Source organism: Pygocentrus nattereri, chromosome 27, assembly GCF_015220715.1.
Source record: "Pygocentrus nattereri isolate fPygNat1 chromosome 27, fPygNat1.pri, whole genome shotgun sequence".
Lineage (NCBI taxonomy): Eukaryota > Metazoa > Chordata > Actinopteri > Characiformes > Serrasalmidae > Pygocentrus > Pygocentrus nattereri.
Genome location: NC_051237.1, coordinates 4663172 through 4683027, shown reverse-complemented (window position 1 = coordinate 4683027; position 19856 = coordinate 4663172). Strand labels below are relative to the sequence as shown.

Here is a 19856-nt window from a genome sequence, read left to right as displayed (position 1 = left end):
CTGTCAGAAGTGGCCTAGACCTGCTTTAAAATATGCAGACCAAATAATCCTATTTTAATGTGGACCACTGGCTCACATGCGGTTTGCCAGTGTTGCTGTATCACTGCCACATTTTTGCCAGAAGTGGCTCAGATCTGTTTTACACATCTGTTTTACACTGTTTTACAAAGATGGTTATTTAAGCTTTAATATATAATTGGGCTATTTGCACCATAAACACCATATTTAGATTGATGGAGAATGTCCTACAGATGGTTCTATATAGAAAAGGGTTCTATATAGCACTCAAAAGGGTTCTTCTGTTGTTACTGTGTAACAGCAGGCCAGCAGTGCCACATGTTTGCCAGTGCCACATGTTTGCCAGTGCCCACAGCAGGCCAGCAGTGCCACATGTTTGCCAGTGCCCACAGCGGGCCTGCAGTGCCACGTTTGCCAGTGCCCACAGCGGGCCAGCAGTGCCACATGTCTGCCAGTGCCCACAGTGGGCCAGCAATGCCACATGTTTGCCAGTGCCCACAGCGGGCCAGCAGTGCCACATGTTTGCCAGTGCCCACAGCGGGCCAGCAGTGCCACGTTTGCCAGTGCCCACAGCGGGCCAGCAGTGCCACATGTTTGTCAGTGCCCACAGTGGGCCAGCAGTGCCACATGTTTGCCAGTGCCCACAGCGGGCCAGCAGTGCCACATGTTTGCCAGTGCCCACAGCGGGCCAGCAGTGCCACATGTTTGCCAGTGCCCACAGCGGGCCAGCAGTGCCACGTTTGCCAGTGCCCACAGCGGGCCAGCAGTGCCACATGTTTGCCAGTGCCCACAGCGGGCCAGCAATGCCACATGTTTGCCAGTGCCCACAGTGGGCCAGCAGTGCCACATGTTTGCCAGAAGTGGTACATCTGCTTGCCATCAGGACTGGCTGTGATCTCTCCACACTCATAGGTGGCGATCTACAGCTTCAGCTCAGACTGGAGCATTTCATTTAGAGGACGATTGGGTGTGTTCACTTTTTGCCGTGTTTCCAGAGCTCCTCTTTCTCCGTTTTTTTGCGTAAGTGATGATTTATATTAAAGCCGAAATACTGTAGATCTTGCTATACTTCTGTGAAATAACACGTGAAGAGTATCGAATTGTATAAAATACACTATCCGGAACTGCCTTCACTGGTCACGGTGCAGCTTTTGCGCAGGATTTCACGTCCGTGAACGCTGCCTGTTCAGGTCAGCTGACTGAATGTGTTGAGCTCAGAGCAGGTCAGTGACAGCAGCATTAAAAACACAGATTGACTGACTTCTTTTCAAAAATAGCCCTCACTGTAATTTTTGCTCGTGATATGCTTTACTGAAGTGACGGTCCTATTCGGTATGTATGAATACGTCAATATCAGCAGCTTATCCCATGTTCGTGACGCTCATGTGCAGCGTTTCTAGTAAAAGGGACATTGACCAGTTCATTCACGAAGCTGAAGCCAGCTTCTTGTTGGATTTTCCCGTTCCACCTTAAATAATGTAGCAGTTCGTGCAACTGCTGCACCATTTAAGGTGGGTAAGCCGGCCAATGTCACGTTTACTAGCCTCGTAGCTCTGTCGTGTTTAGAAGTGGCTGTTTTGCCCACTGTCTCACAGTATGCCGCGTCTGAGCTATGTGTAGTATATTGAACGGTAGGTGTATTAGCCGTATTGCTGGGAGTTGTATTTGATTGGCACTGGAGGTTTGTAAGTTAGAAGCAGCTGCAGAAGCTGGTGTCCTTATGATCAGGAAACTCGTGACTGCTATTTGAGGAATAAATGAGGAAACGTACAGGCGTCAGATGTAGTTCTCAATGATCTTAATGCAAGAGTCGCAGCCTAAAAAGCTTCATCTTCCTAATCTTAAGATTAATGCCATTGTTTATAATAATAACAACAACAACAACAACAACAACAACAACAGCAGCAGCAGCAACAACACAAATAATAACATTGTCATTGTGATTAATGTTGTAGGAATTTCCTTTGCCTTTTGTGCTGTCTGAGTGAAATCATGGCAGAATTCTGGCTGATATCGGCTCCTGGAGAGAAGACCTGTCAGCAGACATGGGACAAAATGAACATAGCCACTACTCGCACCGCCAACCTGTCCACCAACAGCAAATTCACCATTCCAGATCTCAAGGTGAATGATCTGCCTTTTGTGTCTCCTCGTGTTTAAAATGCTTAAAATCTTTCCAGAGCCGAATACCACAGATCAGATTCTTTGGTTAGATGACTTTGGGGCAGTTAGAACCAGCTCAGAAACTACAGCAGCTCAGTAACCATATGTAATCAGCTCAATGACTAACATCTGACTACCTGTCTTTCTCTTATTCAGGTAAATTAAGGGACAGTCCAGCCTAAAACTAGGGTTTAATGTTATTTGTCATGTTAGTGCAGTATTCTGTCTCATCATATCCTGCAGCCTCACTGGATTGACTGAATTCATGATTTTATATCACTTTGCTTCATCGGTATTCTCCACTACAATGCAATACAATATCCAGCAGCATGCCACAATGCCATACGACCTTTGGGAATTCCTGTGGTGCTCAAACAATCCTGATGAGCTATAGGCTCATTTATATTTTAATTATACTTTACTGTCCAATTAATTTACATGAAATAGACATTTTTATTTGGCGCTAGCATATAAACACTACACTATACACCCAGAACACTATAATGGTGTAAATGAGATGATGATAAATTAAAAAAAGCTGTCATTAGTGTATCTCTTACCTTGGCAATTGAACAAGAACAAGATACTTTTTCTTTGTCGATGACACAGTTCAGTTAAAGAATATCTGAGAAGTGCAGTTTACTTGGATGTAAATATTAAATCTACATTGTATGACACCCTCCCCTGCGCCTGGGATATCAGGGTTCGACTCCCTGTCAAGACACAAGCAAAAATGACCACCAATCTTATGTATTTAAAGTAGAGTGTCCGTTTAATATGCAAAGGTGTTTTTTCCCACTGTTTTCTTGGAAAATATGTCACGTGTTTAGTGGCTATTGGGAAGATCATTAATGTGCACAGGAAAATTATGCATATCGTTGTTGTCGGAACAAAACTCCAAAATGGAGTAACTTTCCAGGAGAAGGAAAAAAACCTTCTTTATTTTCAATGTAAGTCATTGGAATTGACTTTTTTTTCCAAGTAGTTTTGGGTCATTTCTGTTAGTCCATTCATTATGAAATTTACACACAATGTAAAAGACAATAGGCATTTTTAAATTATGACAGAAGATGAAAAATGACAAAAATGAAGATGCATGGTTTTATTCTGACAACAGCGATATATAGGAATATACATCACATCTAGAGGACGAGAGAGATTTGAAAACTGTTTCCCTGGCATATCTAACAACTTGGCTTTAAGAGTAGCTAGCTAACTTGCTAACCTCAGCTTTTAACTTGCTGTCCTCATGTGCCGAATCATTTTTATCAGTGGAGTTATCCATTCTCCGTATGGTATTGAGAATTTGAAGACATTTAGCACAGTTGTATGACAGACTGCCATAAGAGTTACAACAGTTTTAATGATCAGATTAAATGATCAGAATGTGAAATTTCCTATTCTGTACGCTGGAAAGTCTCACTCTAGAATATACTGCAGCATGACTGTAAGGTACAAGTGGGTATGTTTAGAACAGATTTAAACGGTTAGGTTTTGGTTTATTTTGGCTGGAGTGTCTTTGTAATGCATGGGAACACACAGAAATGGGGTTAAGTGCTTCCAGCTCTCAAACCTGACTATCCTGAGCTCGCTTTGTGGTGTGGCTTAACGGACGCACTGTATTATTGTGTTTTGTTCAATATTGTGCTGTTGTGTTTTTCCGAATAGGTGGGAACACTTGATGTCCTTGTGGGTCTGTCAGATGAGCTTGCCAAACTCGACTCCTTTGTTGAAAGGTGTGGGCTCTATTTACAGATCCTCTCGTGTCCATAGAACACTTGCATAACCTGGTCTATAAAACCCTTGTTTTAATCATGTTTATTACCATGATTTTTTTGAGGCAGGGGGTGAAATGAACATAGGGTAGTTAAAAAGAAAATGGTGCTATATGGAAGCATGAACACTCAAAGCACCTTTGCATGATTAATGGGTTCTTCAGGTTGATGGAGAACGCGTTTTCTATGGTTCTGTACAGAATCTTTTTGAAAAGGGTTCTGTATAGCACAAAAAAGGGTTCTTCTGTTGTTACAGACCTTTTCTATGTAAAACTATCCATAGCACGTTGTCCATCAATCTGAAGAACTATTTAATGATGCAAAGAACCCATTATTCATGCAAAGGGCTCTTTGAGTGTTCATGGTATTGATTTATTCTAAAAATAACAGTTTTCTTTACTAAATAACCCTTGAAGAACCATCCAGAGATACTCCAGAGAAAAATATTATCCATCGTTAAATAAAATATGGTTATGCAATTTACAGAAAGTGTGGATAGTTAAAATGATTGTTGTCTAGGACACATGAAAGTTGTCTCGCTGGTATTAAAATGTCAGAGTTTGTGAAATAATTATTATTATTGTTATTTTTTTTTTAGTAATTCCTAATTTTTTTCAAAGTTGTTCATTTTGAATCTCCTCAGTGTGGTGAAGAAGTTAGCTCAGTACATGTCTGACGTTTTGGAGGACAGCCGAGATAAAGTCCAGGAGAATCTTTTGGCCAATGGAGGTAATTGAATGTGCAACATAAAAACTAGTTCGCCTCTAGGAGACAGTAGAAATCTGAACAGGGACACAGGCACTGTTGTGGGAGCCAGGCAATGGTGTGCAGAAGGTCCATTAGCCTTCTTATGTTAATACAAAAGACTAGAGGTACAACAGTTCAGCAGATTCATTATTGAAAATGATAGTGGCGTTTCAGTTCAATGTGTTTTTTTGATACAGCAAAAATAAGAAGTGGCTATAAGTATGGCTTATATGAATATTTTAATGTTTTAATTTTCAGCATTATAGAAACACAATATTTCAAACAAAAGTCATCCCAGTTGAACGCTTTAGCCCCAAACTAACATATTTGCACCAAGCTAACACAGTAGCCACAAGACAACCTGCTAGTCATGGTACAGTCATACGGAAGACACAATATACGATATGAAACAACACGTTTTATTTTCCACCACTACTAGGGGCTGACACAATACTAACCATTTTGTTAATACTTATTTTCCTGCAGTTGATTTAAACACCTACGTCACAAGGTTCCAGTGGGATATGGCCAAGTATCCAATCAAACAGTCCCTGAAGAACATCTCAGAAATCGTCTCAAAGGTAAGGAGCACAGAGCAGACCTATTATTAGTGACTCACACTGTCTGGTTTCAAGCATTTCTTGATTTAACACACCTGATGCAACTCATTAACTGATTCGGTGAAATAGTGAAACTGTGCAGTGCTGTGTGTCACCAGGAACAAGTTTAAGAGATATTAGCTCGGTTTATATCCAGCCATCGAAATAAGCAAGCAAACAGCTAGAACATTGCAAAAAATATGCAAATTAGACTGTACAAGAGAACTTCATAAAACACTTCTGAGAATTGAGTGTGCTTACTGAAAAATAATGAGTGTGTTTACAGATAAATCATTAATGTTGAGCTATCTTTTAGTTTATGGCTGTGTTTCACACCATAAGAACAAAAAGACAAAGTGTGTACAAACTGCCGTTTCCATCAAGTCCATCCATCCATCCATCCATCCATTTTCTAAGCCGCTTCTCCGTCAGGGTCGCGGGGGGGTGCTGGAGCTTATCCCAGCAGTCTTCGGGCGGGAGGCTTTCCATCAAGTCATTTTTACTCAATATATCACCACTTATGATACACGTCAAGAACTGTTGATGGTATACATAAGTTTTAATGATGGGTAGTGAAACTTGGTACAGTAAAATTATATCTGACCTGAGCAATGACAACTGGTGAAGCAGAGACTAAATATCCAGCCTTAAAAGTAATGATGAGGATTCACACATTTCGGTTTAGAACCAGAAGAGAAGATATTTTGAAAGAAAGAAAGTACACCTACACATTTAGACATTTATTGTAGTTGTAGTCTTTTTGTAGTTTGCAATGTTTATTTTTTCCCTTTTCCAAGATAGCACTTTAAAACTTCTCTCTTTTTAATTCTTTCTATAATAGCAAGTGACTCAGATAGACAATGATTTGAAAGCCAGAGCTTCAGCCTACAACAGCATAAAGGGCAACTTGCAGAACCTGGAGAGAAAGAATGCGTAAGTCGAAGCAGTTTACTAGGTTGTTACAGACTGGTGCTTGTTGTCTTTTATACTTCTTATATAGAAATGATCAATCCCTGATCTCCTGAACTTGATGTTTTTTTCCACTAGGGGGAGCCTTTTGACAAGGAGTTTGGCTGACATCGTGAAGAAAGAGGACTTTGTACTTGACTCTGAATACCTTATTACTATGCTTGTAGTTGTTCCAAAGTAAGTGAGGTTGTTTTTTTTTTGTTTTTTTTTAACTTTTTGTGTTTTTTGTTATAATTCTTTTAATGTGTGTCTTCCTCACATTAAGCTGATTTTTCAGTGTGAATGTCCCATTCACTGTGGACCCATCACTGGATAACCTTCAAGCTAGTAGACCTCTGAGAGGAGGGTTGATGTTCATTGTAGTCAATCAAGGAAAATTGGTTATTTTTCTCTGGATAGAAAAGATTATAACCATTGTAATTCTGAATCCAAATATTTCAGATCTCGCTAAGGGTCCATTATGATAATAAACAGAATTTTCCTTTTTTAAATAAGAATGTAGTATGTGAAGTACTAAAGTTTCAAAACATACTGTTCACTGTTTACTCCTCAGTCTGTACGGTCCGTATAAACTTAACTATAAAAACAGCCCGTTTTGAATTCATTGTTGAGATTCCATGAGAATCAGCTAATTTGCATATATCCAAAAATTTGGCCTACAACAGCTCTGTCCATTCATACTGACAAAAAGTTATAAGGAGTGTTTCATCCTGCTTTTTGAAGGAGGCACAATACAGGGCGGCCAGTCAGAACAAAGGTGCAGTAACAAAAAACAGCCTGGTTAATTCTAAGGATACAGAAAATGTTCATGTGAAACCGCATAATGAGTGTTTTTGGTACATACTATGTACCAAACTATACTATGTATAAATGTTATGTATAGTAAACTTCAGCAGGCAAAAATGTAGGAAATGTGCTCTTTACGATAAATCAGAGGTTTATATTATAAAGATTGTCTTCTGTTCTGTTACCTTTATTTATGATAAATCAGAGATTTACATTTCTTTTAGTTTTGCTGTGGCTGTTATAAAATGATCATTGCTTAATTTTACAGAGCAAGTTACCCTGACTGGCAGAAGACATATGAAACCCTCTCTGAAATGGTGGTTCCACGATCTTCCAAGTAGGTGATTCACAACCTACCTTCATGTCTCATTTGTTTTCACACAAATAAAGATGGCCTTTTGTTCTGTTACCTTTATTTTTGAATTCAGTTACTTAGACGACAGTGCAGCCCTCAAAAAGAACATAGGGCTCAGTTCAAATCATGTAATGCAATCTTTGTGTTTTTATACTTTGTATTTCTGGCCCTTTTATGGGGGAACAGACAGGTTGACCTATGTGATCAGCCATCCCAGTATCTATGGAAACCAATTATCATCCTCTCCGTGTGGCCGTGGTGACTAACACAATAACAAGGGCTTCAACCCCGTGCACTCATGCACTCACAGAAACAGACACATGCAGACCTCTATCAGGGAAAAGTCCTGCTCCTCTTTGGATGCAGAGTTAGATCATTCAGAAGTGACTGATTTTGAGTTGTTTGGTGATTGTATAGTCATTGAGCAATATTTAGAATGACTTTTACTTGACATTTAACATACTTCACTGCACTAAAATCAGTTAAACAGAGCTAATTATGCAGTGGTTGTAATGAAACGTGCAGTTCAGTGTTCTTCAAGTGCTGACAATATCCATGATATGCTTAGAAAACTACATTATCACAATTTTAAAAAATTATCACAATAATGATTTTTTTTGTTTTGTTTCTCTGCTTTTCTGTTCCCTATTATTGTGATGGATAGATCATATGTCCAAAAGTTTCTTCTAAAATCAGGGGTGTTAATGTGCAGTTTGTCCCCTATTTGCTGCAGTAACAGCATATACTCTTCTGGGAGGGGTTGGGAGGGTTACACTAGATGTTGCACCATTGCTGTGAGGATTGGATTGTGTTCAGCCACAAGAGCATGTTAGATGATTGTGGATGGAGCTCCATTAGTTCAGAGAATACAGTTTCACTACTCCACAGCCCAGTTCTGGGGGGGCCTTATATCTCTCTAGCTGACGCTTGGCATGGGAAATTATACAAGCTGTGTCAGCAATGCTTGCGCCTTAAAGTAGCTGAAATTCACTATTAAAAGTGTCTAAAGACATTTGGACACAGTGCAGTGCAGTATTTTATGCTTGCATGTCGTAATTTGGTTTTAGGCCTCTGTTTTTTGCCATTGTCTTGACAGTTTAATCTGCTTTCCGAGTTTGATGCATTTGCTTCTTTTTACTGCAGTGCTGGTGTATGAATCCACTTGTGCATTAGCCTTTTGTAATTTCTTTGGTGAACATCTTTTTCTCTCACAGTCTGCTGTTTGAAGACCAGGACAGTGGACTGTTCAGCGTCACTCTCTTTAGAAAGGCCATAGATGACTTCAAACTCAAATCCAGGGAAAACAAGTGAGTCTCTCTTGAGCCAATAACATAACAGAATCCTATTTTGTGCTATTCATACAGCCTTTTTGTACACAGAGAGGGAAAGGCTAACTGGTGTTATTCTTCATGGCAGGTTTATTGTGCGTGACTTCCAGTATAATGAAGAGGAGATGAAGGCAGACAAAGAGGAGTTGACTCGACTCTCTACAGACAAAAAGAAGCAGTTTGTATGATAACGCTTTCTGCATCACTTGATCTTATCACTATATACAAGAACACAGTGTACACAGGTTAATATGCACCAGACAAAATGTTCAAAACAGTTCACAGTCAAAACATTGTAGGGTTTTTACACACAAAAGCTTCAGTATATGGTCCCCTATTTTATATACTCTGTATCATTTGCTTCCTTCATATCCTTTTCATGTTTTCTATCCCTTCCCTTTAAGGCCAGATACATACACAAACCAAATAATGCAAAGGTCAGCAAACACAAAAGTATAGATAAGATAACACTATATTAAACTGCTGCTGGAACATGTAGCTGTCTCTTCAGCATAGATACAATAGAAGTAAATAAAATTTGATTAAAACTATGATGTAGAAATATATACATCTGGTGTATCTATGCAGTACTGTACAAAGGTTTTAGAAAATTATATTTAAAATGCTATTTATCCAGGCAGTAAGTAAAAAAAAACATTAATATTACAGTAAATACATAGAACATTTTATACAGTAAGTATTAAACATTTCTAGAATTGAAGAAGCTCTGTGTTATTTGTAGTTGTCCTCCAGTGTCTGTTTTGTCTAATCAGTCCTTCATTACTTTAAATCAACTGTGCTAATGTTGGAATTTAACAAGTATATGTGATTGCTGGGAACACTGGGGAGAAATGTGTTCTTCTAGCTAGCTTCTTTTAACTAACTACTTTTTTGAAACAAAAAAATGTTGTATTCATGTACATCTATAGTTATTGTGATGTTGAATAGAATGTATATTACTGGTGAACAGACAAGATTTCAGTGATTTTAGTCCTGTGTGAGTCCACCATGTAGGTCATTTCTTTGGACTGCATGCTACCATGTCAGTAAAGACTTTGGAGGCTTTTACCTTCTATAAAACAAACTATAGAAATATTCCCAGGTCATGTTAATCCTGTGCTATAAAACAAACTATAGAAATATTCCCAGGTCATGTTAATCCTGTGCTATAAAACAAACTATAGAAATATTCCCAGGTCACGTTAATCCTGTGCTATAAAACAAACTATAGAAATATTCCCAGGTCATGTTAATCCTGTGCTATAAAACAAACTATAGAAATATTCCCAGGTCATGTTAATCCTGTGCTATAAAACAAACTATAGAAATATTCCCAGGTCACGTTAATCCTGTGCTATAAAACAAACTATAGAAATATTCCCAGGTCACGTTAATCCTGTGCTATAAAACAAACTATAGAAATATTCCCAGGTCACGTTAATCCTGTGCTATAAAACAAACTATAGAAATATTCCCAGGTCACGTTAATCCTGTGCTATAAAACAAACTATAGAAATATTCCCAGGTCACGTTAATCCTGTGCTATAAAACAAACTATAGAAATATTCCCAGGTCACGTTAATCCTGTGCTATAAAACAAACTATAGAAATATTCCCAGGTCACGTTAATCCTGTGCTATAAAACAAACTATAGAAATATTCCCAGGTCACGTTAATCCTGTGCTATAAAACAAACTATAGAAATATTCCCAGGTCACGTTAATCCTGTGCTATAAAACAAACTATAGAAATATTCCCAGGTCACGTTAATCCTGTGCTATAAAACAAACTATAGAAATATTCCCAGGTCACGTTAATCCTGTGCTATAAAACAAACTATAGAAATATTCCCAGGTCACGTTAATCCTGTGCTATAAAACAAACTATAGAAATATTCCCAGGTCGCGTTAATCCTGTGCTATAAAACAAACTATAGAAATATTCCCAGGTCGCGTTAATCCTGTGCTATAAAACAAACTATAGAAATATTCCCAGGTCGCGTTAATCCTGTGCTATAAAACAAACTATAGAAATATTCCCAGGTCGCGTTAATCCTGTGCTATAAAACAAACTATAGAAATATTCCCAGGTCGCGTTAATCCTGTGCTATAAAACAAACTATAGAAATATTCCCAGGTCGCGTTAATCCTGTGCTATAAAACAAACTATAGAAATATTCCCAGGTCGCGTTAATCCTGTGCTATAAAACAAACTATAGAAATATTCCCAGGTCGCGTTAATCCTGTGCTATAAAACAAACTATAGAAATATTCCCAGGTCGCGTTAATCCTGTGCTATAAAACAAACTATAGAAATATTCCCAGGTCGCGTTAATCCTGTGCTATAAAACAAACTATAGAAATATTCCCAGGTCGCGTTAATCCTGTGCTATAAAACAAACTATAGAAATATTCCCAGGTCGCGTTAATCCTGTGCTATAAAACAAACTATAGAAATATTCCCAGGTCGCGTTAATCCTGTGCTATAAAACAAACTATAGAAATATTCCCAGGTCGCGTTAATCCTGTGCTATAAAACAAACTATAGAAATATTCCCAGGTCGCGTTAATCCTGTGCTATAAAACAAACTATAGAAATATTCCCAGGTCGCGTTAATCCTGTGCTATAAAACAAACTATAGAAATATTCCCAGGTCGCGTTAATCCTGTGCTATAAAACAAACTATAGAAATATTCCCAGGTCGCGTTAATCCTGTGCTATAAAACAAACTATAGAAATATTCCCAGGTCGCGTTAATCCTGTGCTATAAAACAAACTATAGAAATATTCCCAGGTCGCGTTAATCCTGTGCTATAAAACAAACTATAGAAATATTCCCAGGTCGCGTTAATCCTGTGCTATAAAACAAACTATAGAAATATTCCCAGGTCGCGTTAATCCTGTGCTATAAAACAAACTATAGAAATATTCCCAGGTCGCGTTAATCCTGTGCTATAAAACAAACTATAGAAATATTCCCAGGTCGCGTTAATCCTGTGCTATAAAACAAACTATAGAAATATTCCCAGGTCGCGTTAATCCTGTGCTATAAAACAAACTATAGAAATATTCCCAGGTCGCGTTAATCCTGTGCTATAAAACAAACTATAGAAATATTCCCAGGTCGCGTTAATCCTGTGCTATAAAACAAACTATAGAAATATTCCCAGGTCGCGTTAATCCTGTGCTATAAAACAAACTATAGAAATATTCCCAGGTCGCGTTAATCCTGTGCTATAAAACAAACTATAGAAATATTCCCAGGTCGCGTTAATCCTGTGCTATAAAACAAACTATAGAAATATTCCCAGGTCGCGTTAATCCTGTGCTATAAAACAAACTATAGAAATATTCCCAGGTCGCGTTAATCCTGTGCTATAAAACAAACTATAGAAATATTCCCAGGTCGCGTTAATCCTGTGCTATAAAACAAACTATAGAAATATTCCCAGGTCGCGTTAATCCTGTGCTATAAAACAAACTATAGAAATATTCCCAGGTCGCGTTAATCCTGTGCTATAAAACAAACTATAGAAATATTCCCAGGTCGCGTTACACCTGTGCTATAAAACAAACTATAGAAATATTCCCAGGTCGCGTTACACCTGTGTTATAAAATGTTTGTAGACATAAACCCACATTTTATTAATCCTGTTCTATAAAACAAAATGCAGAAATAATACCAGGTTATATTAATCCTGTATTATAAAATGAAACACAGAAATATTTCCAGGTTATATTAATCCTGTACTATGTAACAAACTGTAGAATTAACCCCAGGTCATATTAGCAAACTGCAATGTCAGTAAAAATGCTATCATCTCCTGTGGAAAAGAAATGTTCATGTTTTTTCTTAAGTATAAAGGCACTCGAGGAAGTATAGACTTTTGTGTTCTGCGGCTCAAATCACTCTTCATGTATTATCTTACATCAACATTGCTTGTGTTCAACATTAAACATTAAAACTAAAAATTACTGATATGATTTATGCAGCAAAGATGAATGTTGGCTGCAAATTCCCAAGTGTATGAAAATGCTAACTGACATGTTGCATTAACTTAAGACAGCTAGCTAAATATTTAGGTACAATGAAAAAATAGCAAGTTTTTAAGTGTTTACTTTTTTTTTTTACACTTATTTTTGGAGTGAAGATAATGTGTAAATCTAGTAGTCATAATTTATATTGTGATGTCTTATCCTGTGTGAATCAGTCATAAACGATGTCCTGTGGTGAAATTGCGTTACCCTGACTCTCTCTGTAAAATAAATGGTACTTTCATCACTTAAATCCTTTTACAGTGGCACTGCTGAGGACCCACAATGTAAAATCATGTCCAATCAAATACTTGAGCTTTGACCTTTGAGTTATGTTTATGTTAATATTAGACTGAATTGAGAAAGTGTTGTGTTCAAGGAACAAACCTGGCTTTTCATTTGTCTCCAGGGGCCTCTGGTACGGTGGCTGAAAGTGAACTTCAGTGAAGCTTTTATCGCATGGATCCACATCAAGGCTCTCAGAGTTTTTACAGAGTCTGTCTTGAGGTGTGGTGATGAATGAATTATGAAGCTATATGTGTTTGTTAATGCATTGTATTTATTAACGAATCCATGTGAAGATTCACACCTTAGTCCCTCTAATCTGAACTCTGTAGGTATGGATTACCAGTCAACTTCCAAGCTATGCTTTTGCAGACCAATAAGAAGAACATAAAGAAGCTGCGGGAGGTCCTGCATGAGCTCTATAAACATCTGGACGGCAGTGCTGCTATTATTGATGTGAGTAAACATGGAAATCCATTCTTGTAGTCTAAGATACTAAACTGCAGTGTTTTTCTAACTTCTCCTGCTTTCCCTTGCAGGCCTCCATGGATATCCCTGGTCTGAACCTGAGCCAGCAGGAATATTACCCCTACGTTTATTACAAGATTGACTGCAACCTTCTTGATTTTAAATAGAGCTGCACCAGCACATTCTACATCCATGGGACACAGGGAATTTCAGCATTACAGGAATGCTTCAGTGTCTTTGAGTGACATATGATGTTTATTTTAATAAATGATGTTCTTTTTTTTTTTTTTTTTAGAGGTTTTCTCTAACAAAGAGTCATAGGGGCTCACAGAGTTCACAGAGGACATACATGTGTCCAGTCTTAAAATATTGCCTGTTTCAAGTCTGCAAAACTCTTATTTAAATTGGCTTATGACTTTTAATGTCATACACATTTAACAGGTGTTTACTCAAGGTATGTTGTATAATGTCATACTTACAATACCTGTAGGTTCACATCATCTGTCACTACCCCTTGTCCACTGACATAACAATTATTTCCAAAATGCAAATTATAAACACTTATGTTCTTTTTGGAGTGTACTCTAAAAAGTCATTTTCAGGCACCAACAAAGTCTTAACATTATCATCGCTGAACAAAATCTATATCTCCATTTTTTTTTTTTTTTTTCTCTACATAATTTGAAAATGCCAACTGTCCTTTACTTTGTGTCAGAATTTCATGATTAATGGACCAATATAAATGTTTCAGAATGACTTGGAATCAGATCTTGTTATACCGAATGTTGAAAAGGTTTTTTTTTTTCCTTCTTTTATGAAGTTACTTTTTTGGACGTGCAAGATTTTGTTTGAAGGTGATGATATGTGGAACCTCTGCATGCCTGTTGGAAAAGCATTTGAGAGGGTTTCTCATGAAGTTGCTTGAGAGAATGTGAAGAGTGCATAAAGTTGACATCAAAGCAAAAACAGGCTACTTTAAAAATGCAAAATATAAGATTTTTCTTATACTATAGTTTTTTTTTTTAAAGATCCATAACTTTATTGCCTTCATATCCTTCACTACATGCCTTGCCCCTCATGTGCACTCTTAACATGAAAACTTGTATTTTGTTGTGATCGACTATGAAGAAAAGAAAACGGCCGTATTGACAGCACACATACTCCTTTTCAAATCAGTTTGAATGCAGTAAACCCACTACAACAACGTTTTGATATATTAGCACCTTGGCAGATTGGAAACAGGCCTATTTGGTCATTTTGAAGCTTAATTCTCACATGTACTTTTAACCTCCATTGAGTGACGTAAGAAATCACTGAACTGACTGGCAACATGTGATTACTCTAAGAAAAAAAGCATATTTCACTCTAAAATATAGAACTATTCCTGTATTATTTGTACTTTCTTGTTCACCACACTTTCTTCCCCCACAAATCTCAATCATCTCATTCCTGACATTGTCGAATGTATCACACGGGCATGTCGCCGTTTTTGAGTCACAGAGCTTCAGGGTCTGCTTGGTATGTTTCAACAGATTTCACGTGTTTACAGCAGAAGAATAATCTTGGCACTAACATTCAGTGCTCTGCTACTGTGTTATGGTCTGACACACAACCTGAGACTGATATCATGTTTTTCTCTCAAAAGGTGCTGTTTCAGTCAGGCTTTTGATTATAATGTCTCCTTGTGATTCCAGTGTTTGTTGTGTATTTGTAGAATTAGTGATTCTGTTTGATTTTGCTGTCTAGAGCCAATATCTCAATGTCTTGTCTGTCATCTGTGAGGTCAAAATTTATTTATATTGAAACACAACAGTGATCGTTGATGTTAGAAAGATCAATAAACATACAAAAATAATTTTCCTCTTTATTTTAGAACAGCAAAACACACCCAGTTCCACAGCATATCTCATTTTATGGGTATTAGTCAGTGATGCTATTCACTGTAATACAGAACAATAACATAGTAAATCACATCTCTTATTTATATATAATTTTATTTAAAGAATATACCAATATATATAAAATCAGAACAAGTGTCTCTTCATAAAGCTGGTCATAGAAATTCAGGAATCTATTACTTTTCTTAGTTTCTACAGGATATAAGGACTGGAGTAGTGATTTAAATTCCATTAAAATGAGGGACAGGATTGGCTGAGAATTTGAAAACTTCTGTTTATGAATAAATAATTTAGCATGTAGAATGAAAAAAATAACAATATACGCAAGAGGCTTGTTAGTAAAGTTATTGTAGTAACAAATAATATCTTTGAGATTAAAGGAATAAGTCAGGCCAGAAGTCATACGTTCTCTCATACTGAAAGAATAGGTGAGTCTCATCAATAAGTTTCATCAGCAGATCCCCAGACGGAGCAAAAGCTATTAATATCAACAAACATGGAAATAACAGAATTCACAGGGTGTATTATATATAAAATTTTAAAGCCAGCTTCTTTGATCTTATTGGACATACAGCATTTATGAGGCACAAGCCACGCCCTTTTCCAACTGATATCCTCAGTAAAGGACATCCAATTAAACTTACCCCTAGGGGAACTTTTGTTTCTTTGTTGAAGACTTTGTTGAATATGTTTATCACATTTTTTCAAGTATATTTATACCACCCAAAAGCAATGAGGGTAGCATAATTTCAGTATTATTAAAAAAGCAACATTTTACAAGATGACTGAGGCCATCAGGAATAGCTCTAATCAAGGCATTACATTCTTTAAAGGGGACTTGGAATCCATGAATTGATCATGAGAGAACACTTTTCCAGAATAGTCAAATAAAGAAGGAATATTATTAATATTTCTTTAAAACTATTTAGAAAAGAACAAGGACGCATTCCTAATAGTCATTTCAGAGTTATTCCATCAAAGGGTTCTATGGGGGAAGAAACTGTGCACTAAGCACAACTTCCAAGCAAGAAGAGCTTGCTGATGAAACCTGGAGAGAGAAATTGGGGGCTTATTTGGCAAGTAATTACATTTTAAAAGAAAAGGCAATCTTGTTAAAAATGTGAGTGGGGATGAAAAGCCACGCTGAATTTGGATTTAGGAGACATCTAATTCTAAGGGCATTAATAGTATCAATAAAATCTAATACTTTCAAACCATCTTCTGCTCTACTATTGGAAATCACTTGTTTTAAGCTTGTAGTACATCACACCTCACCAACAAGAGGACAGGAAGAATGACGTCATCTAACTACACCACCATCCTAAAAACTCAGTGGGCCCCATTATCAAATCACTACAGTTCCACTTCAGTCAAATACTGAGTTAAGCTAAACAAGAAGACCACACCCAGCGCTTTTAATCAAAAGAGTTCAGACAATAAGACTGTGATTTCAGGTATTATGACTAATATGATGTATTAACATTTCTGTGATGATGAATAGGAGATGTGTTTTGTTCGTATTTTCTGAAAAATGGTAAATGTCTGACAAATTCTGCCAGGGGCATGTAAACTTATAAGCATGACTGTAGTGCAACGTTGTTGCTAATAATAATAATAATAATAATAATAATAATAATAATAATAATAATAAAGCTTTATTTATACACCATAGGCAATAATGTGCTTTAAACTCAAATAAAAGTCCCATTAGAAAAGAAACCAAACTAGAGAAAATAAAAGCATTGTTCACGAAACGAAAGTAAGATAAAAAAAAACAACAACACTTAAATAAATAAAAATAAATAAATAAAATAGTAATAACAGGTGAAAAAGTGATACACAGCAAAACATTTTTAAAATTAAATAAATAAACACAATTAAAACACATAACTGCTCATGAAACCGTGTGAAATGACACAATAACTATAAAAGCTACTTTTAAAAGCTTTATAAGTAAATAGGCCACTTTACCTTCAGCCAGGGAGGGATGAGGAGAAAGATGCTCTGGGGTCAGATTTAGCCCATCTCTCTCGCAGCTCCGCCCTCAGTGACGCAGCAGCGATGCTCAGTTCAGCCTGGTCACTGTGGTGGTCGTGTACAGTGTTAGATACACTGGAGCTCTGGAGGAGGACCACTCACTGACCCCACCGCGGAGCTCACATGATCTGAGTGCTGGTTAAGGCTTTGCTCTCTTTGCTCGCTCGCCGATGGGTTGCGGTGGAAGCCGAGCAGATGCCATCGAACCGCGCTATCCGGAGAGCTGGACCAGAGAGACCGAGTCGACATGGCTCACCAGCACCGAGGCTGAAACGCCTAATGGCGGCAGCAGCAGCAAGAGCCACGCGGGCTGCGGAGGGGAAAGCGGAGGGGCCTCGAAGGAGAACAGCACGGTGGCAGGTAGCCTGGATCTCAAAGGGTCTTGATCAGTGACCTGATATGTGGGAGTGTGAATGTGCATGCAGACGTTATTATGCGGTGCTCGTGTAAGCTGTGGGTGAGTGCTTTTCTGTAGGGTGTTGCACAAAGCAGGATTTCTTAGTTAGTCACATAACTTAAGCCAGATGTCAGGTCTGTGCAATGGGAGATATGAGGGGCATTCCTATTGGAAATCCTCACTTTGGGCTTTAGTTATGCAGCTAACTGCGAGAGGTTTCACAGGATTTCTCACTTAGCCAAATATGAAGTCTGTCCTCGAGAGATAAAGGACGTTGGGCTTAAGTTATCCAGCTAACTGACAAGTTATGGGGGCTAATTCACAAAGAACGTCTTGGTTGTCTAGATAACTTAAGCATATGTTAAGTCCATAGGAGAGATAAGAGACATTCCTAATGGACAGTGCACAGTTTGGACTTGGGTTGTCCAGGTAACTGACCAATCATAGAGGCTTATTCACAAAACTGGATTTCTCAGTCAGGTGGATAACTGAAACCCCAACTGAGGACTGTCCAGTAGGAACGCACCCCTTCATTCAGTGTCAGATAGGCTTAAGTTTTGGTTAACCGACTAAATGTGAAATCCTACTTTATGAAAACCTCCCCTTCGTGCTTCTGTTTTGTTTCTGTGGTGTCTCTCATGTGGACGTGTGGTGTTAGGCTTAGTCATTAAGTGCTGTTTGTTTACTTGCTCCATAGGCAGAGGCGTAGAGCCTCGATCTTCTCTCTCTTTCAAAGAGAGGCGGATGGTGAATGCAGGCACACAGTGTGGGAAGCAGCCGCTGGCCTCCAGCACCTGCACAAATCAGCAGAGAAGGTCTCGCCGTGGCTGCCCGGAGGTAGTTTTTACTCTTTCTTTAGCATTTCTGAATTTGAAGAAGTGTCACTTTAATGATGTGCAATGAAGGAGGGAAGGGAATGGATGATGTGAAAGCTTTGGCAGCGTTTTGTCTATGTGCTTTGGCAGTGTGCAGAACACATAACGGGTGTAATGAGCTCCAAGTAAACTGATGATTTGCACAGAGGAGCAGCTGTGTCCACGTTTGATTGGCAGAAAGATGCGGCAGCTTCCTGATCATTTGAAACAATTGCATCGTGTTGTTTTTTTACAGCAAACAAATGACTCAAAGTGGAGAACGTCCAAGGATGTGACTGTTCCCTCAAAGGATACTTCATCAGGCAGTGAGGTGGCCTCACACTCAGCGATGCCGAACGGCGAGAGTTCAGCCGCACATGACAAGGACAGCAATGCAAAGGGGTTCAGTCAAGTTAAATGAGCTGGTAATGCAGCCAAGGCAAAGGAAAGTTAAAGACTAAGATGATCCCCAGTGTAGAGTCTGACAGGAGGGTTTACTGTGGTGCCTTGATAAAGTTAAGCCACTTGAAGAATCCTGTTCAAGTTTGGAGACTGGAATATGGTTTATTTTAGGGGGGGTGTAATTTAATTAATTAACTAATTAATTAATGTTATGGGCCAGCTGCTTTGCACATTGTCTCTAATCAAATCCAAGGGGCTTGGGCTGAAAATACTGTGAGTAGCATGAGGCTGGCTTCGCAACCTGCATGCATGATTATTTACTCGTTAATTTATTTTCCTGGTGGGCTGAAAGGTGGGCGTTAAATATTTAGTATTTATTCAGTGTCTCCCAGCAAATCTAGACTGGTTCATAATGACAGACATTGAAAAATACAGTAGATCTGATGTTATTATTGTAATGTTACCTTTGTTTAATGTCTATTAAACATCCAAACTCTTTAAGCAGCCGCATGTACTGTCCTTGGTCTTTTATTTAGGCTGTAGGCCTGGTGTCTTTCTTAAATGTATAGACAGATAATGTAATAATATCACGATATTTCATAACGTGACATGAATATTTAGATTTTTTTTAGATGTTGATAAACGTTTAATTTTAAATGTTTGTGATGTTGATGACGCCTCTAGATGATGTCATTAGGAAGCATAGTATAAATTTTTATTTATTAGGTACACCTTGCTAG

The 19856-nt window shown here is 38.0% G+C and overlaps 2 protein-coding genes across 5 annotated transcripts; both read left to right on the top strand.

The window, feature by feature from the left end:
* The first annotated feature begins 970 nt into the window (after positions 1–970).
* atp6v1c1b (ATPase H+ transporting V1 subunit C1b) lies at positions 971–15383 on the top strand. 4 transcript variants are annotated; one of them, XM_017693383.2, is made up of 13 exons: positions 971–1038; positions 1974–2142; positions 3850–3917; positions 4600–4685; positions 5190–5284; positions 6144–6235; positions 6350–6448; positions 7326–7394; positions 8627–8719; positions 8829–8922; positions 13185–13282; positions 13393–13516; positions 13600–15383. In XM_017693383.2, exons 2-13 carry the CDS (start codon positions 2011–2013, stop codon positions 13693–13695), a joined length of 1146 nt encoding a protein of 381 aa, XP_017548872.1. In that variant the 5' UTR covers positions 971–1038; positions 1974–2010; the 3' UTR covers positions 13696–15383. The 4 variants fall into 4 exon arrangements, with proteins under 4 accessions (XP_017548872.1, XP_017548864.1, XP_017548855.1 ...); XM_017693375.2 differs by lacking the exon at positions 971–1038 and adding an exon at positions 1147–1241; XM_017693366.2 differs by lacking the exon at positions 971–1038 and adding an exon at positions 1226–1350.
* Positions 15384–17476: 2093 nt separating this feature from the next.
* On the top strand, positions 17477–19626 carry si:ch211-215i13.3 (brain and acute leukemia cytoplasmic protein). The gene is made up of 3 exons (XM_017692591.2): positions 17477–17823; positions 18558–18697; positions 18971–19626. Exons 1-3 carry the CDS (start codon positions 17634–17636, stop codon positions 19133–19135), a joined length of 495 nt encoding a protein of 164 aa, XP_017548080.1. The 5' UTR covers positions 17477–17633; the 3' UTR covers positions 19136–19626.
* Positions 19627–19856: the final 230 nt, after the last annotated feature.